The following is a 20,340-nucleotide window of genomic DNA, read 5'->3' on the forward strand; positions in this document are numbered from 1 at the left end:
GGTTCCCCTTGGTTCCTGGAGGGAAGTGGAACAGGGCTTTGAGCAGAGCAGGCACAGATGCCCGCGGTAGAAGGACAAATACGGCAGAAGATCTGGAACTGACAGTTGCAGGGAAAGAGATGGAGGGCATGGAAAGGTGGAACCGCGCTGAAAAAGCGATCCCCTTATGGGATAAGTGGGGACCGGTCTGGAAGGTGCGCGGGTGGCCACGGGCACTCCTAGCCCGTGCTGGGCTGACCTCTCTGGGACCCCGCGCGTGTTTGAGAACGGCGGGGTTAGAGAGGCGAACTTCCCGGGGCGCTCCACGGAGGGTGGGAGCGAGGTGGCACCGCCCCGTCCCGACGCGCGTCGAGCGCCCTCTGTCACCCCACGCAGCGCTCGGCCCGGCCGAGGAAAGAGTGGGCCCGCCCAGGTGCGCCGTGGGTTGGGCCGAGTCCGGAAGGTGCGCCGCCCCGCCCGGGGCGGGTCCCCTCGGCCTCTCCCCCCGCGTGAAAGTGAAAGTGTCAGCCCTCCGGAGGTCGGCGCGGGGGGCGGGGCCGGCGCGGACCTGGGACCGGGCGCCGGGCACCAAAGGGCCATGGATGGGCTCGGCCGTCGCCTCCGAGCCAGCCTGAGACTGAAGCGCGGCCGTGGGGGTTAGTGCCGGGCAGGGGCGCGGGCCAAGGGCGCGGGGGTGGCGCGGGGACCCGGGCCAGGACACGAGGTGACCGCGGCGGGGGCCTCTTCGGGGGGCCGGGGAAGAGGCGCGGAGGGTCGGGATCCGGGAGCAGTCTGTCGTTCACTCGGGAGGGCTGGGCAGGGCTCAGGTGAGCCGAGAGGGCGCAGGGAGGGGTGGACAGCGCCAGGTGAGGACAAGGTCGGAGGTCAGAAGAGCGGCCAGGCCAAAGGGGATGAAGTGGGAGGCGGCAGGGCAGAGGAAACCGTGGTGGGGCCCCGGGGCCACGTGTCCTCCGGCCAGGAAGCTTGCGGTGCAACCACAGAGTGCACGGAGCGCCCTCCCGGGGGACCCCGCCTCAGCCCGCGGGTGCCCGCCGCCCCGCCCCCTGACTCGTCCCTGCGCCGCAAATAGCCACCCGCCAGAAAAACTGGTCTCCGGGACGACGCACCACCCCCGCCCAAGGCAGTCAAGGGGCCACCGAGAGTGTGGCCAAGAGCAGAGCTGGGGTGGCGCCTGCTCTGTGGCTTCCTTCGAGTGTGTGAACCACGCAAGTCCCGCCTCCCCGACCCCCCCCCCCCCCCCCTCGGCGGTGAAGTGAGGATAAGTCCTCCCAGTGTTGTGGGGATCGCGTTAGAAGTCGATGCTCATTTCCTCCTGCGCAGGGCCACTGCGCTTTGGGAGGAAGGCGGTTAGGGATTCATTCATTTTCTTCAATCGGTTGGCAAACATTTATTGCTGCTTACCACTAGCCAGTGCGGTGGTTGAGCAGCCAGAGCCCTCAGTACTCCGCCGGAAGGTCCCTATGTGCGTGGCGGAGAGAGCGATTGGACAGTACGGACCGCCTCTTCTAGCACTGGCGAATCAATAGGTTGAGTGAAGCCACCCTGTGCCCCCATAACCAAGCCCAGAGGTGGGAAGTCTGGGGGTGAGCTCAGTGCTCCTGCTATCATCCCAGCCTTGCTGGTCTCCCTAAACACGGGGTTCCAGTATCTGTCATATCACCCCAGGCAAGGCAGAGAGGTCAGAAACACCGGCGGGGACAGAGGTCTGGAGTGTGCAGTGGCCAGAGTAGAACACAGGGTAGAGCTGCAGTGCTCTCCTCTCTGGCGAGCACAGGCCTGCACCTTCCTGGCCCCCCTCACCCCGGAGACCTCGGTGTGAATGAAAGGGTCTGCCATTCAGCCCAGAGGCGACATTCCAGTTGTTTCCACCCACCCTGGCCCCCCAAACGAGGTGATGATTGTGCCCCGAGGAGCTTCCTGGACGTGGAGGAAGTGGAAGATGAGCAGCCAGTACTACCTGTCCTGAGATCAGGCAGCTGCCAGGTCATGAGAGTGTGACTTTGTCATCTTCCGTACCTTCCCTCTGTCCTCCACTTTCCTGGAGTCCCCCTCCCTCCGAGGCAGCTGTGCGGTAGGAGGATGTGTGTGTGTGTGTGTGAGTACATGGGCACACACAAATGTGTAAATCACCCTGGTAGAAGGAGTGGCAATGAGGGTGGTGGTCTTGGGTTGAGAGTAGCTGAGCTAGAGGAGGTAAGGCCAGCTTTTCAAATGAAGGTTCCAGAAACTCCGCTCACCTATATTCTAGCCAGTCTGGGACTTCCCTCAGGTGGCTGTGGGAGGAGCTTCCTGGTGGAGGAACAAGTGTAACCAGACTACTTTCTTCCTTGGAAAGGGTGGCTCCCTCCTCAATTAAAAACCCCAGGTAAGAATTCCTTTCCAGGGCACTGGGGATTAAATGAGGTGACCTATATGAAATATGTGTGTTTGGTGGGTGTTTTCTCTTCTGCTAACCCCCTTGGAAAGATAGGGGAGAGGTATCTTTTTCTGGCTTCCTTGGGCCTCAGGCCAGAAGTCTTGTCACTTACTTGTTTGAATTGATGAGTTTTGCTGTTCTCTTGGCTCTCCTGGTGAAGCAGGAAGGGAGTGGGCTATACATTGCAACTCAAAGGATTCGAGCAAAGGAATAATTTACTGAGATTCTGGAATGATCAGAGAAATGATTTTGGTTCTCAAAGTCCTTTGCAAACAGGAGGCATCACACATTTATGGGATGTTCTGTGTGTACTGCACCCACAAGGCAGGAGAATGGGTCTAGGATTCTCATAGTTCCCACCCCCAACAGATTCTGTCAATAGTCCTTGAACTACTTTGCGCCTCAGTTTCCCCATCTGTATCAGCAAGATGTTTATTCCTTAGACAGGTGGTGAGGCATGGGCAACAAACCTGTGCAGTGTGCGAGCAAAGAGTGGCGAGAGTTCTGTGTTCTGGGTCACTGTTCTCATTGTTACAGTATGTGTAATGTCCTTATTTACTGTGATGGGAGTAAATGGTGGGGGAGAGAGAGAGAGAGAGAGAGAGAGAAAGGGGGAGGAGCAGGAAGCATCAACTCCCATATGTGCCTTGACCAGGCAAGCCCAGGGTTTTGAACCGGCAACCTCAGCATTTCCAGGTTGACGCTTTATCCACTGCACCACCACAGGTCAGGCCGCCAAAGCTCTTAAGAGCAAGGCAGCCATCGTCTCTATTCCAGGATCCCTTTTTCTTCCAGAAGGCTGCTAATTCTCTGCAGGTGTGGCAGCCACTGTCACCAACTGCCTTTGCCTCCTGACTTCTGTTAGGCACAGCTTCCTGGCCAAAGTCCTTCTCCCTTACATTGTGCATTTACTCACTCGGGGCTTCTATGAGGCTCCTGTGTGATTTATTGCTATTTTTTTTTATCTCTCCCTCAGCCCCCAGACACAGCCTCCAGACACCACTAGATCCCCAAGGTGCAGCTGCTTGGGGGGGGGGGGGAACCATTGACCTAACCCAGGGAAAAAAGCAGGAGTGGGGGTGGGGTGCAGAGAACCCGAATGCTTTCTACTGTCACTGAGTGACCCTCAGGCTGCTGATGCAACCAGTTCCCTACTGTAGGCCAGGGAGAATGTCCTGAGTCAGTGCTTTCTGTTTGCAAGAGGGACTCTTTGCTGGGACCCTGCAATAGATCCCAGTGAGAGAAGTCTGTCTCAGGAGGTGTTGTGAGGGTGAGTGATGCTCCATGCCAGGCCTGAAATGTCAGGAACGTTCCAGCCTGGAGGGGGACTTTGCTCTCTGTGTCACCGCGGGAGAGGAGGCTTTCGGTTCGCCTTGATTTCCAGGTTTCCCTCGTACTAGAATTTCTCCTCGTAGATGTCAGGGAGAGCTGCGGCATCCCGGTTGAGGGGAGGGTTTGGTCCTGTGTTCTTGCTTTGCGGCCCCAAAGACCTGCACGTCCCAGTGGGCGGCAGATGTCCTTGCAGGGGTTTGGGACTGCTGTCGACCAGGTTGAGAAGTGAAAGGCCAAGAATCAAAGAAATGGGGATAGAAGATCCAGGTCTTGGGTCTAGTGAGGCCCCAGTGCCCACAGTCTGATGTTATCTCGCATTCTCTACTCACCAGAGATTGTAAATAAACCCCGGTCCAACCTGCAGCCCAGAATTCAGAGCCCTTAGCCCAGAAGCCAGCAGGGCCTTGGAGGTGTTTGCTCATGACCTTTTGTCTCACCACACCCTGGGGCTCTTGGGAGGAGCTGAGGTCTGAGCTGTTGTGCCAGGATGCTGCCTTTGTCAGTGCGAGCCTCCTGCCGCCTTCCTGGGTCCCGTCACATCCTTCTTGCTCAACCATGGGGTGCCCAAGATGGAAACTGCGCTCCCCCATCAGGAAGACAGCGTGGGGCTTGTCTTCATAGCGCTGGGGCCAGACCCTGAAGCAACGGCCGCTTTTTCAGGCTTTCTGTAGCCAGTTGTTGCCGGAGGAGAGGGCAGCGCTCCATGCCTCGCAGGCCCGGGAAGATGGAAGGACAAGTGGTAGGCGGGATGCTCAGGCTGTTCCGCAAACGGCCTCCTCGACTCCGAGCAGGTCTGGACTGGATTGCCTACTTCCTTTTTTCCCCCGCCGTGACTCTCTTTCATGGGGCTGTTCCTTCCTTGAAACACTTCTTTTTCTTCTTCCTTTTAAATCTTGCCCTCCACCTAGTCCCCATGTGACTGGGCTGGCAGGCTTTCCCTGCTGGTTTTTAGAGCCTCTCATGCCCCCGGGTGTGTGTGTGTGGGGGGGGCGGTGCTGGTGTAGTCACAGCCACATGGCCCTTGAGCCTCTTCTGATTTAGTAAGTGCTGGTCTACTGGGCATACTGTTTCAGCAACTGCACTGGGCACCCAATGGGTCGGCAGAGTCTCTGTGGTACTCTGGGGCATACGGCCTCCCAGGGGGCCTCCCTGGTACATTTCCTTGGCTTTCAGATCCGTGGTTTCTTTTCTCCTGGCTCCGCGTGACTTCACATCTCCCAGGGCAGGCACGGAAACTCCCCAGCTGGCTCTGACCCCGTTGCAGAGCCTCAGGTGCTGGCTCCAGGGACCTCAGAGTCTCGGCTAGCCGGCCTTCAGGTGCTGAAGCCGCCTGGAGCCGCGCAGTCTCCACCTGGGGCGTAGATCTGTGAGATAGCCAGCGGGCCATGCGTCTTGGTTTCAGGATCTGTCCAGGACAACCCGGGGGAAGCTGCAAAGGAACCAGAAAGGGCCCAGGAGCCCTGTCTGCCCAGCTTCGTTGGAGGACAGCATTTCTTTGAATACCTCCTCGTTGTTTCCCTCAAAAAAAAGCGGTCAGGGGATGACTATGAGCCTACGATCACCTACCAGTTTCCCAAGGTAAGGGCTGCAGGAGGGGGCAGGGGAGACAGAGGATGGGGCGTCTGAGAGACAGCAGGGGTACCCTCGCTCTCTCCGTAGCCATAGCCGGCCGGGCTGGCTCCAGTTCGGAGCTGCCCTGAGCCTGCCTGCTCCTGCTCCCTGCAGGCCCAGCCCCGTGTTCTGCTATCAGCCACAGAATCTAGGTCTGGCTGCCTTGTGAGGAGCTGACCTGGGCTCCCTGGCCAGGAAACTAGGCTAGTTCTTCCGCCCCCTTTGGAACCCCCTAGTTCTCCCAGATTCCGTGTCCAGTCACCCTGCTCTATGGAGAGGATTACCTTCTGCAGGAGCTCCCGGCAGGAATCCCCTCCCTGGAGTGGGTGGGACAGCCGCACAGCTGGTGGCCAGACTCAGCCCAGCCCGTGGCCACAGCCCACGCGCTGGGCTCCTCATGGGCCTCCGGCTCCTGCACTGGGTGACAGAGATTCTCATTAACCCTGAAAGTGCAGCAAGCGAGCTGGCTGCTTCTCTTCTCTGATGTGGTATCCTGTGACGTGGTCCTCGCAGGAAGCCGGGCCGTCTCTGGGCCTCTCTGTGCTCGGGTGTGGCCCTGGCCCTCATGCTGATGACACAGACCCCCAGGACCCTCACATCTAGCTCAGCTTCATGTAGAGCTGGACCAGGGGGTCCAGCCATGGGGTCATTCCAGCCAGCCCCAGAGCGAAGTCCCAGTGCAGAGTGATAGGCCGAGGCACGCTTTGACCCCACGCCAGTGGAAAAGCTGATGCTCAGACTTCTTTGGAGCCTCAGAAGAGGACCCGCCTGCCCTCCAGCCTTCTCCCACGGCCCGGCCGCGCCATCCACCATCGGCTGGTCTCCTTCCTGTTCCTTACAGCGGGAGAACCTGCTGCGGGGCCAGCAGGAGGAGGAGGAGCGGCTGCTCAACGCCATCCCTCTGTTCTGCTTCCCGGATGGGAACGAGTGGGCAGCACTCACCGAGTATTCCAGGTAACTGCTTGGCCCTGTGGGCGGGGCCTCCGGGATCGGCGGAGAAGGGACAGTGTGAGAGCCTTGTGGTGCCTGTGTCCCCCTCACCTGGTGTGTCTGCCCATTTCTCACCAGCCTTCCTCCTGACGAGAGGGACTCAGTTGATTCATGCATAACCCACACTTGCCTGGGGGCCGGCCCTCAAGGCCAAGGATCTTAGCTAACGGGGTTGGACCAGTTATGTCTGTGCAGAGATGGGCAAGATTCTTGCCTCTGGGCCAGGAGTGACAGACAGTGTCTGTGTTTTGACTCCGCTAGTGGCAGAAGCTAGACTTAGAAGGAGGCCCTTGGCCTTTAAGAAGGTGGGATAGCAAAGACCCTTAGACCATGAGCCCTGGAATTTGACTGCCTGGTTTCGAAATTTCGCTTTAGTCCTCATAGCTGAATGGGCTTGAATCAGAAATGCCCCCTCGACCTCAGCTCCTTCAACTCCAAAGTGGGGATAACGATCGGGCCGGTTACCTCAGAGGGTTGTTTTCAAAATTAAATGAGATGATGTACTTGGAGCGTGACAGCAATAAGCATGTAATACATCTCTGGTGTTATGACTGCGACTGCTCTCGTGGCTAATTGGCAGTGCCCTGTGCCCTCCTCACTCCCCCTGGGCGCCCCCCTCTGATGCTGACCCCTTCCTCTTTCACAGTCTGCTGAGCAAATGAAAATCCTGTCTGCTCTTTTTCAGGGAGACCTTCTCCTTCGTCCTGACCAACGTGGATGGGAGCAGGAAGATTGGCTACTGCAGGCGCCTCTTGGTCTGTGCAGCTCAGAACTGCCCCCTTCTTTCTGCAGCCCGCTCGGCTCCACAGCTGGGCTTGTTCAAGCCTCAGCTGCAGGAGCCCAGGCCCCCTGGCAGTGGTGGTTGTAGAGAGAGCACAGCCCAGCTCCAGCTGCCATGTTAGTGCCCCTCCGCAGCCCCGCAGGACCAGGGACACATGCCCCTCCTCGCCCGCCTGCCCAGGGGACCTCTGCTGGCCCCGCTGTGGTCTTTGCTCTCCCAACTTCCAAGAGCTGCCCCCCTCGGTGGTATAGGGGGCTCCAACCTACCCCTCTCCGCCTTCCCTACCCAGGCCTCGGTGCCTGGCCCGGGAGCCGCCCAGAGCGTAGATCAGAACCAGAACACCTCTGGGCTTTCAGGATTCTTCAGGTCACTTGTACAGTGTTGTCCTTCCTCACCGTTTCCTCATCCATGCAGCACACTCGCCCCCTCTCTTTGCCGACCCCAGATCACGGCAGGTGCTTGCCCTCAAGCCGGCCGGCCCCTTCGCAGCCACTTTCCTCCTTTGACTTTGGTGGCCGCTCTGGCCTCCTTGGTGCGTGTCCCACAAACAGGACCTCTGCAGGCCAGGCCTTCCTCCATCCGGCCTAACCTTCCCCCATGAGGCCCCCAGCCCCAGCCCCCCGGACCCGTGCCGGTCAGCCCCAGTCGGCGGAGGCCCCGGGGACTCGGCGGCACTGACGGAGGCTCCCTGTCCCTGCAGCCCAGCGGCCCCGGCCCGCGGCTCCCCAAGGTGTATTGCATCATCAGCTGCATCGGCTGCTTCGGCTTGTTCTCCAAGGTAGGGCCGGAGCGAATTCCTCCCGGGCCTGTTGGGCCTGTTGGGCTCCCCGCTCTGCATGGCTGCCCGCCAGCCGGCTGTGCTCCCTAAGCCCTAGGGCAGGCGTCCCCAAACTACGGCCCCCTGAGGCCATTTATCCGGCCCCCGCCGCACTTCCGGAAGGGGCACCTCTTTCATTGGTGGTCAGTGAGAGGAGCATAGTTCCCATTGAAATACGGGTCAGTTTGTTGATTTAAATTTACTTGTTCTTTATTTTAAATATTGTATTTGTTCCTGTTTTGTTTTTTTTTACTTTAAAATAAGATATGTGCAGTGTGCATAGGGATTTGTTCATAGTTTTTTTTTTATAGTCCGGCCCTCCAATGGTCTGAGGGACAGTGAACTGGCCCCCTGTGTAAAAAGTTTGGGGACCCCTGCCCTAGGGGATGCCTCCCTCACAGCCCGGGTCAGGCGAGACCCCTGTTGGGAGGACTGAGGCGGGGGAAGGGCTGAGGCTCCACTTGATTTTAGAGAAAAGAGAGAACTGAATGAACGTAGGAGACTGTCTCTCCTGCCCAGTGCCACCGCCCCGTCTCCAGTCAGGTCAGAAAGCAGCAGAGGGGACCGTGCAGGGAGCCCCAGGTTCTGAATTGGGGAGTTTTCAGTTTCTCCATTTGTCAAATGCATCTGATGTCCCCGCGCCATCCTGTCTCACGGCAGGTATGAGGCTCCGGTGAGGTGATCCGTGAGAAGGGCAGAGCTCTAAAGCAGTGGTTCTCAACCTTTCTAATGCCTTGACCCCGCAATACAGTTCCTCATGTTGCGGTGACCCCAAACCAAAAAATAATTTTGGTGGCTACTTCATAACTGTAATTTTGCTACAGTTATGATTTGGAATGTAAATACCTGATATGCATTATGTATTTTCCGATGGCTTTAGGCGACCCCGCTGGGGTCGCGACCCACAGGTTGAGAACCGCTGCTCTAAAGAAATATGGAGACAGTTATTATACAATGGCGGGCTTCCTCCGACTCCTTCCAGGGCAGAAGGGACGTGGAGGCCTCCAGGACTTCTCCCGCTGGGGCTCGTTTGAGAGCCAGTGCACCTGAGTGGGGATGAGAGGAGGCCCCGGGTATGGATGTAGCGTGTCTTGGTGGCCAGGAAAGAGCTTCAGTGTGCTGTGCCCCCAGCAGGCACCTTGGAGGACGAAGGCAGGGAACTCCGTCAGCCTTGGCTTGGGGGGGAGCGTTCATCCGTGCAGGGTGCTGAGGGACAGAGGCTGGCCTTGGCCTTGGGGAGTAGTACCCAGTGGAAGCTGGCGGGCAGAGTGGTGCTTCCTAAAAGGCTCCCACTCCAACCAGCACAAGTGAACGTGGTATCACCATGGATAATGAGTTTGCAATGGGTTGACTTCCGGGGGGAAGGGAGTTTGTGTTGATGTGGGGAGAAGGGAAGAATATGGACTGGTAGAGGGAGGATGTAGAGAAGGCCAGGAGAGAGCAGTAGGCTGGTCTGTGGCCGGGAGCGGGAGGCCTGGCTGGGGGAGGGGCCTGGAAGGTCCCTGTAGATTGGCTGGACCAGCCTGGGCGCCTCACACAGGGGGCCTCTGCCAGCCTCCCCGTCGCTCTCCTTTGAGCCGCGGCTCCTGTGGTCCTTCTCCGCACAGATCCTGGACGAGGTGGAGAAGAGGCATCAGATCTCCATGGCTGTCATCTACCCGTTCATGCAGGGCCTCCGGGAGGCGGCCTTCCCTGCTCCGGGGAAGACTGTCACCCTCAAGAGTTTCATCCCTGACTCGGGCACTGAGGTAGGTTGAAAACAAAGGTGAGGCCCGCCCTGGCCGGAGGGGCGGGCTCCTGTGGCACCTCTCGGCACTGTCCTGCCATTTACCAGTTAACATACAGAGCAACTGAGCCAGGCGGGGACTGGGTCTCGGCTTGAATTATTGGCAGAGCTAGAAATCTAATCCAAATTTTCTGATCCTCCCAACCTGATGCTCACAAGGACCTAGTCACTGTTCAAGCCACCAAGACGTTTGTTTCTAAAAATAAACCATATAAGCTGAGGTTCCTGGTGCTAGAATGGACTTTGTCCCCAGCCCCCAAACTGCCACTTGTCCCCAGCCCCGCCCTATGTCCTCCTGTGTCTGTCTTGTATTTATACCTATGGCCTCCATCCGTCTCTTTCTCACCTTCCCGCCCCTGAGTCTCCACCCATGCCACATGGGGGATGCCATTGTTTTAAGGCACTGAGCAGACAAAGCAGCAAATAGAACATTGTTTTAAGAATTCCAGCCCTGGCTAGTTAGCTCAGTTGGTTAGAATGTTGTCGGGACATGCCAAGGTTGTGGGTTCGATTGCCGGTCAGTGCACATAAAAGAATCAACTAATGAGTACTTGAAAATAAGTGGAACAACAAATTGATGTCTCTCTCTTTCTGTCTCTCCCCCCCCCTCTCAAATCAATCAGTAATAATAATAATAATAAAAGTCCATTGCTGACCCCTGTTCCTCTTGATAAGCTGTGTGTCACTCTGAACCTTGGCCTCCCCATATAATAAGCAGGGGAGGTCTGGGCTTTCTGACTTACTCAAGAAAAGAATGCTCGCTAGGCACCCAGCTTTGCTATTTTCTGGCTATAACGTGGTGAATAAAAGGAACATGATCTTTGACGTCATGGAGCTAAAAGTCTAGTGGGGGAGTCGGATGTTAGATAAGGAAACAGACAAATATCTAATGAACAGTTTCAAGATTGTGATGGGGGGGGGAAGGGTGCTCCACAGAGGATGCACATTGCCCTGGCTGGCCATGGAAGGCCTCTGAGACTCCAGGGAGGACAGGAACGAAGGGAGAAGGGCAGTCCAGGGGAGGGCCTCACCTGGGGAGGACCCCGGGCTGGAAACAGCACAACATGCTCGCGGAACAGGAAGGGGGTGATGGGACGAAGCATGGCCATGGGGGTGGAGTGTGCTCAGCGCAGCGCGTAGGGAGGCAAGACCACGTGGGCCATGCTAGGTACGATAATGTCAGCATGATTCCCAGGACCGGGAAAACCGGGCATGGCGTTTTAGCAAGGGAGAGACAGGATCAGATTTACTCCTGTGGGGACAATGGGGGCTGGCAGTGGCCCAGCCTTCTGGGGTCTGCATGATGTTTCAGTGTGGTGACAGCCTCTCTCTCGGGTTTCCCCAAGTTCATCTCCCTGACGCGGCCCCTGGACTCCCATCTAGAACACGTGGATTTCAGTTCTCTATTGCGGTGTCTCCGCTTTGAACAGATTCTTCAGATCTTTGCTTCTGCCGTGCTGGAGAGAAGAATCATCTTCCTGGCAGAAGGTCTCAGGTGGGTCCCGCCACTGAGCAGTTCACCTTGGGTTCAAGGGCATAGCCAAAGGGTCCTCAAGTTTTTTGTTTGTTTGTTTTTTTTTGCATGTTTTGTTTGTTTGTTTGTTTTTTACAGAGACAGAGAGAGAGTCAGAGAAAGGGATAGACAGGGACAGATAGGACCGGAGAGATGAGAAGCATCAATCATTAGTTTTCCGTTGCACATTGTGACATCTTAGTTGTTCATTGATTGCTTTCTCATATGTGCCTTGACCGCGGGCCTTCAGCAGACCAAGTAACCCCTTGCTCGAGCCAGCGACCTTGGGTCCAAGCTGGTGAGCTTTTGCTCAAACCAGATGAGCCCGCGCTCAAGCTGGCGACCTCAGGGTCTCAAACCTGGGTGCTCGGCATCCCAGTCCGATGCTCTATCCACTGCGCCACCGCCTGGTCAGCCAGAGGGTCCTCAAAGGAAGCCAGGTTATAGGACCCATGTGCTCACCCTCCTGCCTCTGGGTCTTGATCTGCACTAAACCTGCTTCTGCCTCCAGACTTGATTGTTGCTTAAGCCTGAAGGAGTTTCCTGTTTTAGCGCTAAAAATGCTGAGAAGTGTTCCAGGGACAGCCCAGGTGGGGGCCATTAGGGTGGATGCAGAAATGATTCTGCTCTTGAAAGGCAGAGGGAGGGAAGGAGGGCGGGGACAGGTCAGGAAGGCGTATAATGGTATGGAGGTCAGGTCCATCCTCCTTAATGACAAACACGTCCCATCTATCCATTCGCTTACTCAACAAACATTTGTTGTGTGCCAACTGTCTGTCCGATGCATTCAGGAGCATACAAACAAGACATGGTCTTTGACCTCAGGGGATGTAGAATTCGGTACAGAGTGAAAGCACAGGTGTTCAATCAGCAGAACGGGGGCTCTTCCACCTCAGCTTCCGGTCCCCTTAGGCTGGAGTGATCTTATCTGTAAAACGGAGAGAGTGCTTGCTTATGCCTACCTCATAGGGTTGTGGTGGGGACTAAATGAATTAATTTGCGTTGGGTACCTAGTACCCTGGGGCCAGACGCATCTGAGTCGTGTGAGCTGTTTGTTATCCTTAACGCTAAGCTCACAGATGAGTATATATCCCTGTGTGCAGTTGGAGCAGGGCGCTGTCATGTCTTGGTCATACCTCTTAGGGGCTTTGAGTCTGAGAAAGACACAGGGGGACATGTGACAAAATGAAAAAAGAAAAAAAATATGTCATGAAACAGTAGGAGGTTGGCCTTCTATTCATGTCTGGGGAGGAGAAAGCCGATGAGACTGGGCTGACAACTCTGGCTCCGTCTTTTAGGGAAGAAGAAGAAGAAGAAGAAGAAAAGGATGTTAGGGACCCAAAGGTTAGTCCAGAGAGGGTCAGGTGAATGTCATGGCTTTCAGAGAAAAGGAAGCTTGGGCAGGGAATGGGGGGGGGGGGGTCAGTGGGTTGAACATCCTATAAACATCAGTGACAACACAAGGCCCTAGTTGTAGGCTAATCTTTGAGGGAAGTGCTGTAACCCTTTGCTTTGGAAATAGCTTTTTCCCTTTCGGCCCTGGAAGGAAAGGAGAAGTTTCTGTGTGGCTGGAGCTGAGGTGCTCCTCCCACCCCCGCCCAGGGGGAGATCAGCATTAGGAAGTGAATGTGACTGCAGGTGACTGCTGGCCTGGACAGGGGCACTGGTTGGCAGCTCTTCCCTATCAGGCATTCACTTTCTCCGGGGAGATCTCACCTCTCCCCCACTTCCTTCCCACACCAGTTTTCAGGTCCCCGCTTCCAGGCAGCCAAAGCCCTGGCTAAAATCTCAGAGACTCAATCTCTCTCCCTCAGGAAGTCTTAGCCTGATACCAAGAATTGGAATAAGAATTCTTTTCCGCACCTCTGTTTTTATTGGCTTTGGTTTGGGGGCAACCTGGAGAAAGGAAGAGCCGTGAAGGCTAATGGGCAACAGAGAAGAGGAGACTGGGGTCTGGGGGTGGGGGTGGGGGGCGAGGAGCTGGGCCTGAGCTGTGACACGGGCAGCAATTACACAGGGACTGCTTCATTGGGAAGGGCAGAGGAGCCACTTCTGTGGGACTTCCCGGGTAGGAATTGCTGGGTGAGGTTCCTGGAATCTAGGAATTTCCCAAGTTAACTGCTTACCAGTTTCCCAACCTGGTAACTTTAAATGACCTTGCGTGGCCAGAGGGAGCCCGGAGGGGTTAAGATCGGGGATGGGGTGGAGAGACAGGAGGAGGAAATGAGGCTGAGTCCCAGTGTTTACACGCTTGTCTCCTTAGCAACACTGTGAGTTCCTTAAAAGCAGGGCCAGTGTCTTTCACTTCCAGCGCCGAGTCCTGAGCACGGGACGTGAGCAAATAGAAGGGGCTCCACGGATGATCTGCCGAGGGAGAGAAGGTGTTTGTTCTTCCCTCCTCTCTTTAAAGCCACTTTGTTTTTGCTCGGTAGTGAGCTGAGAAGACTCGCTGGGAAATAGGAACCAATAGGGCCCTGAGAGGAGCCTCCGCCTCCCAGCTGTGAGGAGGTCTCTGCGCCTCCCCGCCCAGCTGTGAGGAGTCACGTGTGACTCACGTGGCTCCCAGACCTGCTTCTGCACCTGTGCAGGCGGGGCGAAGCGCCGCAGGGGGTAGTGGCACTGCGGGGTGCTGGACGGTGCGGGGTGCTGGGCTGGAGGGCAGGGAGGCCCCTCTGACTCTCGTTCTCTGCGCCCTGTCCCCAGCACCCTGTCTCAGTGTATCCACGCCGCCGCCGCGCTGCTTTACCCCTTCAGCTGGGCACACACCTACATCCCGGTTGTCCCCGAGAGCCTGCTGGCCACTGTCTGCTGTCCCACTCCCTTCATGGTTGGAGTCCAAATGCGTTTCCTGCAGGAGGTTATGGAGAGCCCCATGGAAGAGGTAGGACAGCGAGAAGAAGCTCTGACCGGGGCCAGGCAGACCTGCTGCTAAGGGCTGTGTGATGCGGGGCAAGTGGCTTTACCTCATGAAGCCTGAGCTGCTTCTGTGACATGGGGGTGACAGTGCTCAGTTCCCAGGGGCTGTAGGAAGGTCACCTGCACACAGCTCCTCATCTGGTGTGGACACAGCATGGGGGCTCCACAAGCATCAGTCCTCTCCTGAATGATCCCCTTAGGGCTCCAAGGGCAGCATGTAGCTTATTGAGGAGTCTTCTAGATGTCCTAGGCCTGCTGGCCCCACACAGCAGGCTCCGGGCTGTCCCCTGTCTCATCTGAATGGTTAAGCACAGCTGGTCTATGCAACACACAGCCCACTGGAATTCACTCACATTCCTTGGACGTGAGCTATCTCAGTGATTTTCAACCATCCTCCCACGGGCCGGTCCATCAGAAATTTCATACTGGTCCGCGAAAGAGTCAGCCACCCTGATGTTGTATGAAGATTATAGACCCAGTGATCTTAGTTGAATTTGCTTATGCTTAGGGTGATTTCTGCCTTAGCGGTCCCTGAAATAATTCCCCTACGTATTTTCACAGGTCCCCAAGGGTAAAAAGGTTGAAAACCACTGAGCTGACTAATGTAGTCTCTCTAAAAACTGAATCTTGAAATGCACAGTTTTGTAGCAAACGCCTTCCCAATGAGCTCAGTTGGCTAATCAGGATGTAGCTCTTTGATTTTGTCAGCGGGGACAGCACCTCAGACATACCAATGCGCTCAGTGGTGAAAATGGACATTTGTAGCATTTGTCGATCCCCAGCGTTGGAAGGACAACCCACAATGTGTTCTGCTTGGAGTTGTCAATATGAACTCTCAAGAGATCGCATGTTACTCATCTCAAGCAAGAAGAGCTACTTAGGTATATGTGTGTGCACTGGCCAACCTTGACTCTGTGCAAAGGAGGGGCCAACCAGGGGAAGAGGCTGACAGTAAGCACTAAGAGTTCTGGAACTCGCCCCAATGGGAAGACTTCCCCCATTTACATAAGAAATAACTGAGGTCTGGAGAACTCGATGACATTTCCAAGGTCACACAGGCAGTGATGGAACCGGCACAGGGAAAACCCAAATCCTTGTACAAAGTGCTGCTGGGAAGGAAAGAAATGTTTCCCTTCCTTGTTTCCTGGCCCTCCCAGCTCTTCTCAGAACTGCTAAGTACACATGCCCTTTGAACGAGCCTTTGCCTTGTGACTAACTGGGACACAGTATCAGCCCCGTGTTTAGCAATAAGACATAAAATGTCCCAATACCATTAGTATGAAACTTCCTGACGCTGCAGCTCCGGCTTCTCAGAAGCTGTGGCTCCTCCCCCGGATGGCGGGGTGGGTGGGAAGACACCCCAAGGCCAGCAGAACCTGGCTCCTGCCTTCCAAGGCCTTGGCCTGTTTTCTGCTGCTGCTCTGTGAAGTAGGCAGGGCCTACGGTGGGTGTGCCGGGATTCCCTGCCTCCCACATAAGCTCTCTGGAAGGGATGACTTGACAGTAATATACCCAAATACTAGAAAGATTTGGGGGAATGACTTCACACAAAACAATTCTTCATCCACACTCTTTTAAGCTCCCAACCTCCCAAAACAAACAGCCTTCCCGGAATGAAGGTATCTGAACCTGATGTGCTCAATGGAATCAGGCCTGGACTAGTTCAACTTTTGTCCCCTGATGATGGATAATTACAGTGGCTGCTCTGTCTCTTGGCACACTTCCCGGTCCCTCTTTTTTCTTTTATTTGGAAGAGGGAACACCGAGGGATCATTCACCCTGTTGTCAAGAGCAAGAGTCCACACTGAAAAGAGGAGCCCCATAGGCATTTAAGTGACCAACACAGGTGTGGGTGGGATTGCGGCAAACTGCGGGGCATGTGCCCAGCCCACATGGGGCAGCTGCGCTCAGCTCCCTCCACATGTCATCCTTTAGAAGTGGGGACCGCTGCTGGGCTTCCAGACTTTTCAGGAGAAGCCCCGGATCCAAATTTTATGTGAAATTTTCCAGTTTACACACTGGACACGAATACAATGATTTGAAAATGCGGTGGGGATCAAAGAAACCGATCTGCAGGTCGGAATCCAATGGGGAAGGCCCCTGGGGCAGTGGTGGAGCCCGTACGGGAGCCTAGGCCCCCAAGTTCCAGCCCTGACCTTGTCTGGCCTGCAGCCTGTGGACACGTGGTCTCCTCACTGCCTTTCCTTCCCTCTTCCTGTTGACCCTGCGTTCATTTCCTTCTCTTGCTGTTTCCCAAAGCTCCGAGGGAGTTTTTAGACCGGAACTCCATGCAGTTTTACAAAAAGCTGTTGCAAGCATGGAAAGGTGAAAAGTTCTCCATCCCTGTCCTAAAGCCGACCCGAGGGAGGGGGCCGAAGGCAGCAGGGAGAGGGATGCCGTCCTGAGAACAGGGCGCCCTAGGTGTGGAAGCCGGCTCCTGCATATTCGCAGTAGGACCTCAGGCAACTTCTTTGAGTGGGTTTTAGCACCTGCCTCCACAGGACTGTGGGAGGATGGAGATAGATGTGCAGAGGCACGGATCTTGTTTGAAATGTCCAGTCTATAGTAGCGGTTACTTAATTAAGGGAGTGACTGGCTATGACTTCCGTTTCTACCTCACCTTCCTCCTTCCCCCCAATACTCTTTCCCTAGGAAGGGAACTGAGGTTTCCAAGCTGGGGACCCATGAGACTGGAGAGCCTCAGACAGGAAATGAGAATTGGAGGTGCCGATTTTGTTGCTACACAGGCAGAAATGGAGGTGGTAGGGCCTCCTGAGTTCTCAGGAGAGCGGAAGAGATCAACCCAGCCTATGTTTTGGGGTTTTTTTCAGGTCCTGTTGGTGAATCTGTGTGAAGGAACCTTTTTAATGTCAGTGAGTATCTGGGTTCGGACCCCCTGCAGGTCCACCCCCAACTCAATCACATCCCAGTCCCATCCTTGTGCCACTTATTTCAACCTAAGTCCTTTTGTCCCACAAGAACTCATGCTAATGAGACCTGTCCTCTCTCTCGGGGAGCCCACAAGGGACAGAAACACAGATAAATTCATGACAAGGCAATCAGTGTTAGTGCCTCTGGAGCAAGGGTATGAACCAGGTACCGCAGGGGGAGAAAGGAGACTTGCTGATGATGACTCAAACTGAAGACCAAGAAAGAGCTCCTGTTGTTTCTCTCCTGCGTGGTGGATTGTGAACTGGGGGGGGGGGGGGGGCAGGGGTGCAGAACACACGGCCTCCTGCTAGCACCTCCCTTCACACCGCATCCCCGACTCTGTCCCCTACTAGGTGGGTGATGAAAAAGACATCCTACCACCCAAGCTTCAGGATGACATCTTGGACTCTCTTGGTCAGTTAAAAAGTAAGTCCTAGACCCATCTTATTTTGGGTTTCTCCAAAGGACTCGAGGGTATGATTCCCAGCTGTTCCCTTCTAAAACAAACATGAACCTGGTCAGCAGGCCTCAGACAGACCCAGGGGTCAAGATCCCGGGGCAAGTCTGAGGCTTTCTTCTTCCTAAGCGGTGCTGGAGAACCCATACCCAGCCTCCCATTTTAATGAGCCAGTCTGTAATTATGAACCTCACCCTTATCCCTTTCCTGAGCTTCTGGCCTGCAGTGACAGCCCCTCCAAGGTGACAGTGGGTCGTTTCATCCTTCCACTGCCCTGAGATGGCCTCTCTCTGTCCCCTGCAGCGTCAGAACAAACCAACGAGAATGTTTCAGGCCCTTTTGTGCAGTTCTTTGTCAAGACTGTGGGTCACTATGCTTCCTATATCAAGCGGGAGGCCAACGGGCAAGGCCACTTCCAAGAACGGGCCTTCTATAAGGCTCTGACCTCCAAGGCCAACCGCCGATTCGTGAAGAAGTTTGTGAAGACACAGCTCTTCTCTCTTTTCATCCAGGAAGCTGAGAAGAGCAAGAACCCTCCTGCAGGTACGCAAGGAGAGCCTCCTGTCACCTAAGTCCAGGCGGTCACTGCCCCCAAGGGAAGTGTGGCCCTAGGAAGAGGCGGGGAGGTGACAGCAGTTCCCTCTAGAGTCCCACAGAACAGCTGTGATCCTATCAGGTGGGGTAGGGCAGAAATAGCCGGAGGTCTAAGGAAATGCTGCCCAGGCTGAGGGTTTGGAGAAGTTGCTGTACCCATGAGCCAGCAGGAGGCCCTTTGCTCTTTGAGTCTGGAGCCCATTCCTATTAATGAGTCTGATTGGAATGTGTGGCTCCCCAGAGGCCTGTGAGGGCATGGGAATTCCCCAGCAAGAATGTGGGTGCAGGGCGGGGGGAGTCCGGGGAGCGGACGGGAAGGGTGTTTCTGGCCCTCACCCCTGGGCGCCTCTTACACCTGCATCTGAACCCACAGGCTATTTCCAACAGAAAATACTTGAATATGAGGAACAGAAGAAACAGAAGAAATCCAGAGAAAAGGCTGTGAAATAGGAACTGTGGGGAACAGGAGAGACTGGACCTCCAGGCCCGCAGTGGACTTCGGCCCCGGCCAAGACGGCAGGGTCAGCAAGGCTGGCAATCCCCGAATCCGGTCTTCCTCCAAGTCCTGGAAACCAGGTCTGGCTTCAAGCTGCTGTCTTGAATTTGGGATCCCTGGGATCAGCTTTCTCAAGACTCTGGAAGGCCCCGACCTCTGTGCTCACAGAGCAGGGCTCCCTTTCCGCCGAGGTGGCCCAGGGCAGGCACCGGCAGTGCCGGTGTCACAGAGACTCAGAAGTTGCTCTAACTGCCCTGTCCCAGGAGCCACCGGGACAAAACCCTCCCCCGAGAACGCGGTTGGGGCTGAAAGGCGCAGGCTCGCCACATAGAAGGGGGTCTGTGGACATGTGAGGGTAAGAATAAAACGAAAATCTTATTGTTGTTTAATGTGTATCTCTGGCTTCCGCTCTTGGGGGAGAACAACAAAACAAGAAACGGATGTGAGGACAAACTGTACGAGAAGTGGAGGGCCAGGTCCCGGCGGCCCCGAACTCGGGCTGTGGCCAAATTCTAGGGTCAGCAGCCCCACTTCCACCGGGCAAGGTACGGGATCCAGGTACAAGCAGCACTAGCAATGGGGACAGGGCAGCAGTCCCCAGGGCACAGGGCCGCCCGTAGAGGGAAGCGTCTGCACCCAGGGTGACCTGAGGGGAGGAGTCTCCGTGGACAGAGGCCGGAGACCGCCACACTGCTTCCATCAACAGCTCAGTCCGCCCCGCACTCCCGGTGTGGAGCCTTCAGTTTCAGACACTCGACTTCCTACTTGTTATTTTAGGAGGCTGGGTCAAGTCTCTAGCCAAAGGTGGAGGGATCCCCGCACTGACATTTTTTTCCTCTTGAGAAAAGAGAATCCTGAGTCCACAGTTGTTTTAGTGATCACCTAGTCCACTTTCCTTCCACATCTCTCCTACTTTCTGCTTAAACAGTGGAAGGGACGGGGGACTTTTAGAAGAATCTTTGTCTTTCAAAACCTCCCTCTTCTTAGTGTGTGTATGTGAGTGTGGCCCTCAGAGGTCCCTGAAATCTATACAAGGAACGCAGTGTCTTTGGACGTGGGACAGGTAACTACACTAACAAAAACCTATCAAGAAGGAAAATGAACATAGCTCTCCTACGTTTTAACTTAGGAGTTTGTACAAACTAGAAAGGTCACAGGACATAATGACAATGCGGCAGACTGAATTTTCTTTTTTTCTTTTTTTTTTTTTTTTTTGTATTTTTCTGAAGCTGGAAACGGGGAGAGACAGTCAGACAGACTCCCGCATGCGCCCAACCGGGATCCACCCGGCACACCCACCAGGGGCAACGCTCTGCCCACTAGGGGGCGATGCTCTGCCCCTCTGGGGCGTCGCTCTGCCGTGACCAGAGCCACTCTAGCGCCTGGGGCAGAGGCCAAGGAGCCATCCCCAGCGCCCGGGCCATCTTTGATCCAATGGAGCCTCGGCTGCGGGAGGGGAAGAGAGAGACAGAGAGGAAGGAGGGGGGGTGGAGAAGCAAATGGGCGCTTCTCCTATGTGCCCTGGCCGGGAATCGAATCCGGGTCCCCCACACGCCAGGCCGACGCTCTACCACTGAACCAACCGGCCAGGGCCTGAATTTTCTTATTTTTTAAAAACAGAAATAAATTTTGCTTAAAATTTAAAAAAATGACATTAAAACTTTGTTGATCTTTCCACCGAATAAAACTGAGAAAAAGCC

General features: G+C 55.5%; 1 protein-coding gene across 5 annotated transcripts; it reads left to right on the forward strand.

Moving 5' to 3' along the window:
• The first annotated feature begins 409 nt into the window (after window positions 1–409).
• DENND2D (DENN domain containing 2D) lies at window positions 410–19,018 on the forward strand. Of its 5 annotated transcripts, none has more exons than XM_066352562.1 (13): window positions 617–635; window positions 4,409–4,539; window positions 5,151–5,326; window positions 6,201–6,313; window positions 7,035–7,104; window positions 7,831–7,908; window positions 9,555–9,695; window positions 11,080–11,228; window positions 13,950–14,127; window positions 16,994–17,035; window positions 17,447–17,519; window positions 17,854–18,093; window positions 18,518–19,018. In XM_066352562.1, exons 2-13 carry the CDS (start codon window positions 4,452–4,454, stop codon window positions 18,592–18,594), a joined length of 1,425 nt encoding a protein of 474 aa, XP_066208659.1. In that variant the 5' UTR covers window positions 617–635; window positions 4,409–4,451; the 3' UTR covers window positions 18,595–19,018. The 5 variants fall into 5 exon arrangements, with proteins under 5 accessions (XP_066208661.1, XP_066208659.1, XP_066208660.1 ...); XM_066352563.1 differs by lacking the exon at window positions 617–635 and adding an exon at window positions 2,347–2,365; XM_066352564.1 differs by lacking the exon at window positions 4,409–4,539 and having other exon boundaries at window positions 410–635.
• Window positions 19,019–20,340: the final 1,322 nt, after the last annotated feature.

Source organism: Saccopteryx leptura, chromosome 11, assembly GCF_036850995.1.
Source record: "Saccopteryx leptura isolate mSacLep1 chromosome 11, mSacLep1_pri_phased_curated, whole genome shotgun sequence".
NCBI lineage: Eukaryota > Metazoa > Chordata > Mammalia > Chiroptera > Emballonuridae > Saccopteryx > Saccopteryx leptura.

Coding starts and splice junctions, on each gene's coding strand:
- DENND2D (XM_066352562.1), top strand. CDS start 4,452: ATGCCTCGCAGGCCCGGGAAGATGGAAGGACAAGTGGTAGGCGGGATG. Junction 11,229..13,949: donor TTCCTGGCAGAAGGTCTCAG/GTGGGTCCCGCC, acceptor CCCTGTCCCCAG/CACCCTGTCTCAGTGTATCC. Junction 18,094..18,517: donor GAGCAAGAACCCTCCTGCAG/GTACGCAAGGAG, acceptor CTGAACCCACAG/GCTATTTCCAACAGAAAATA.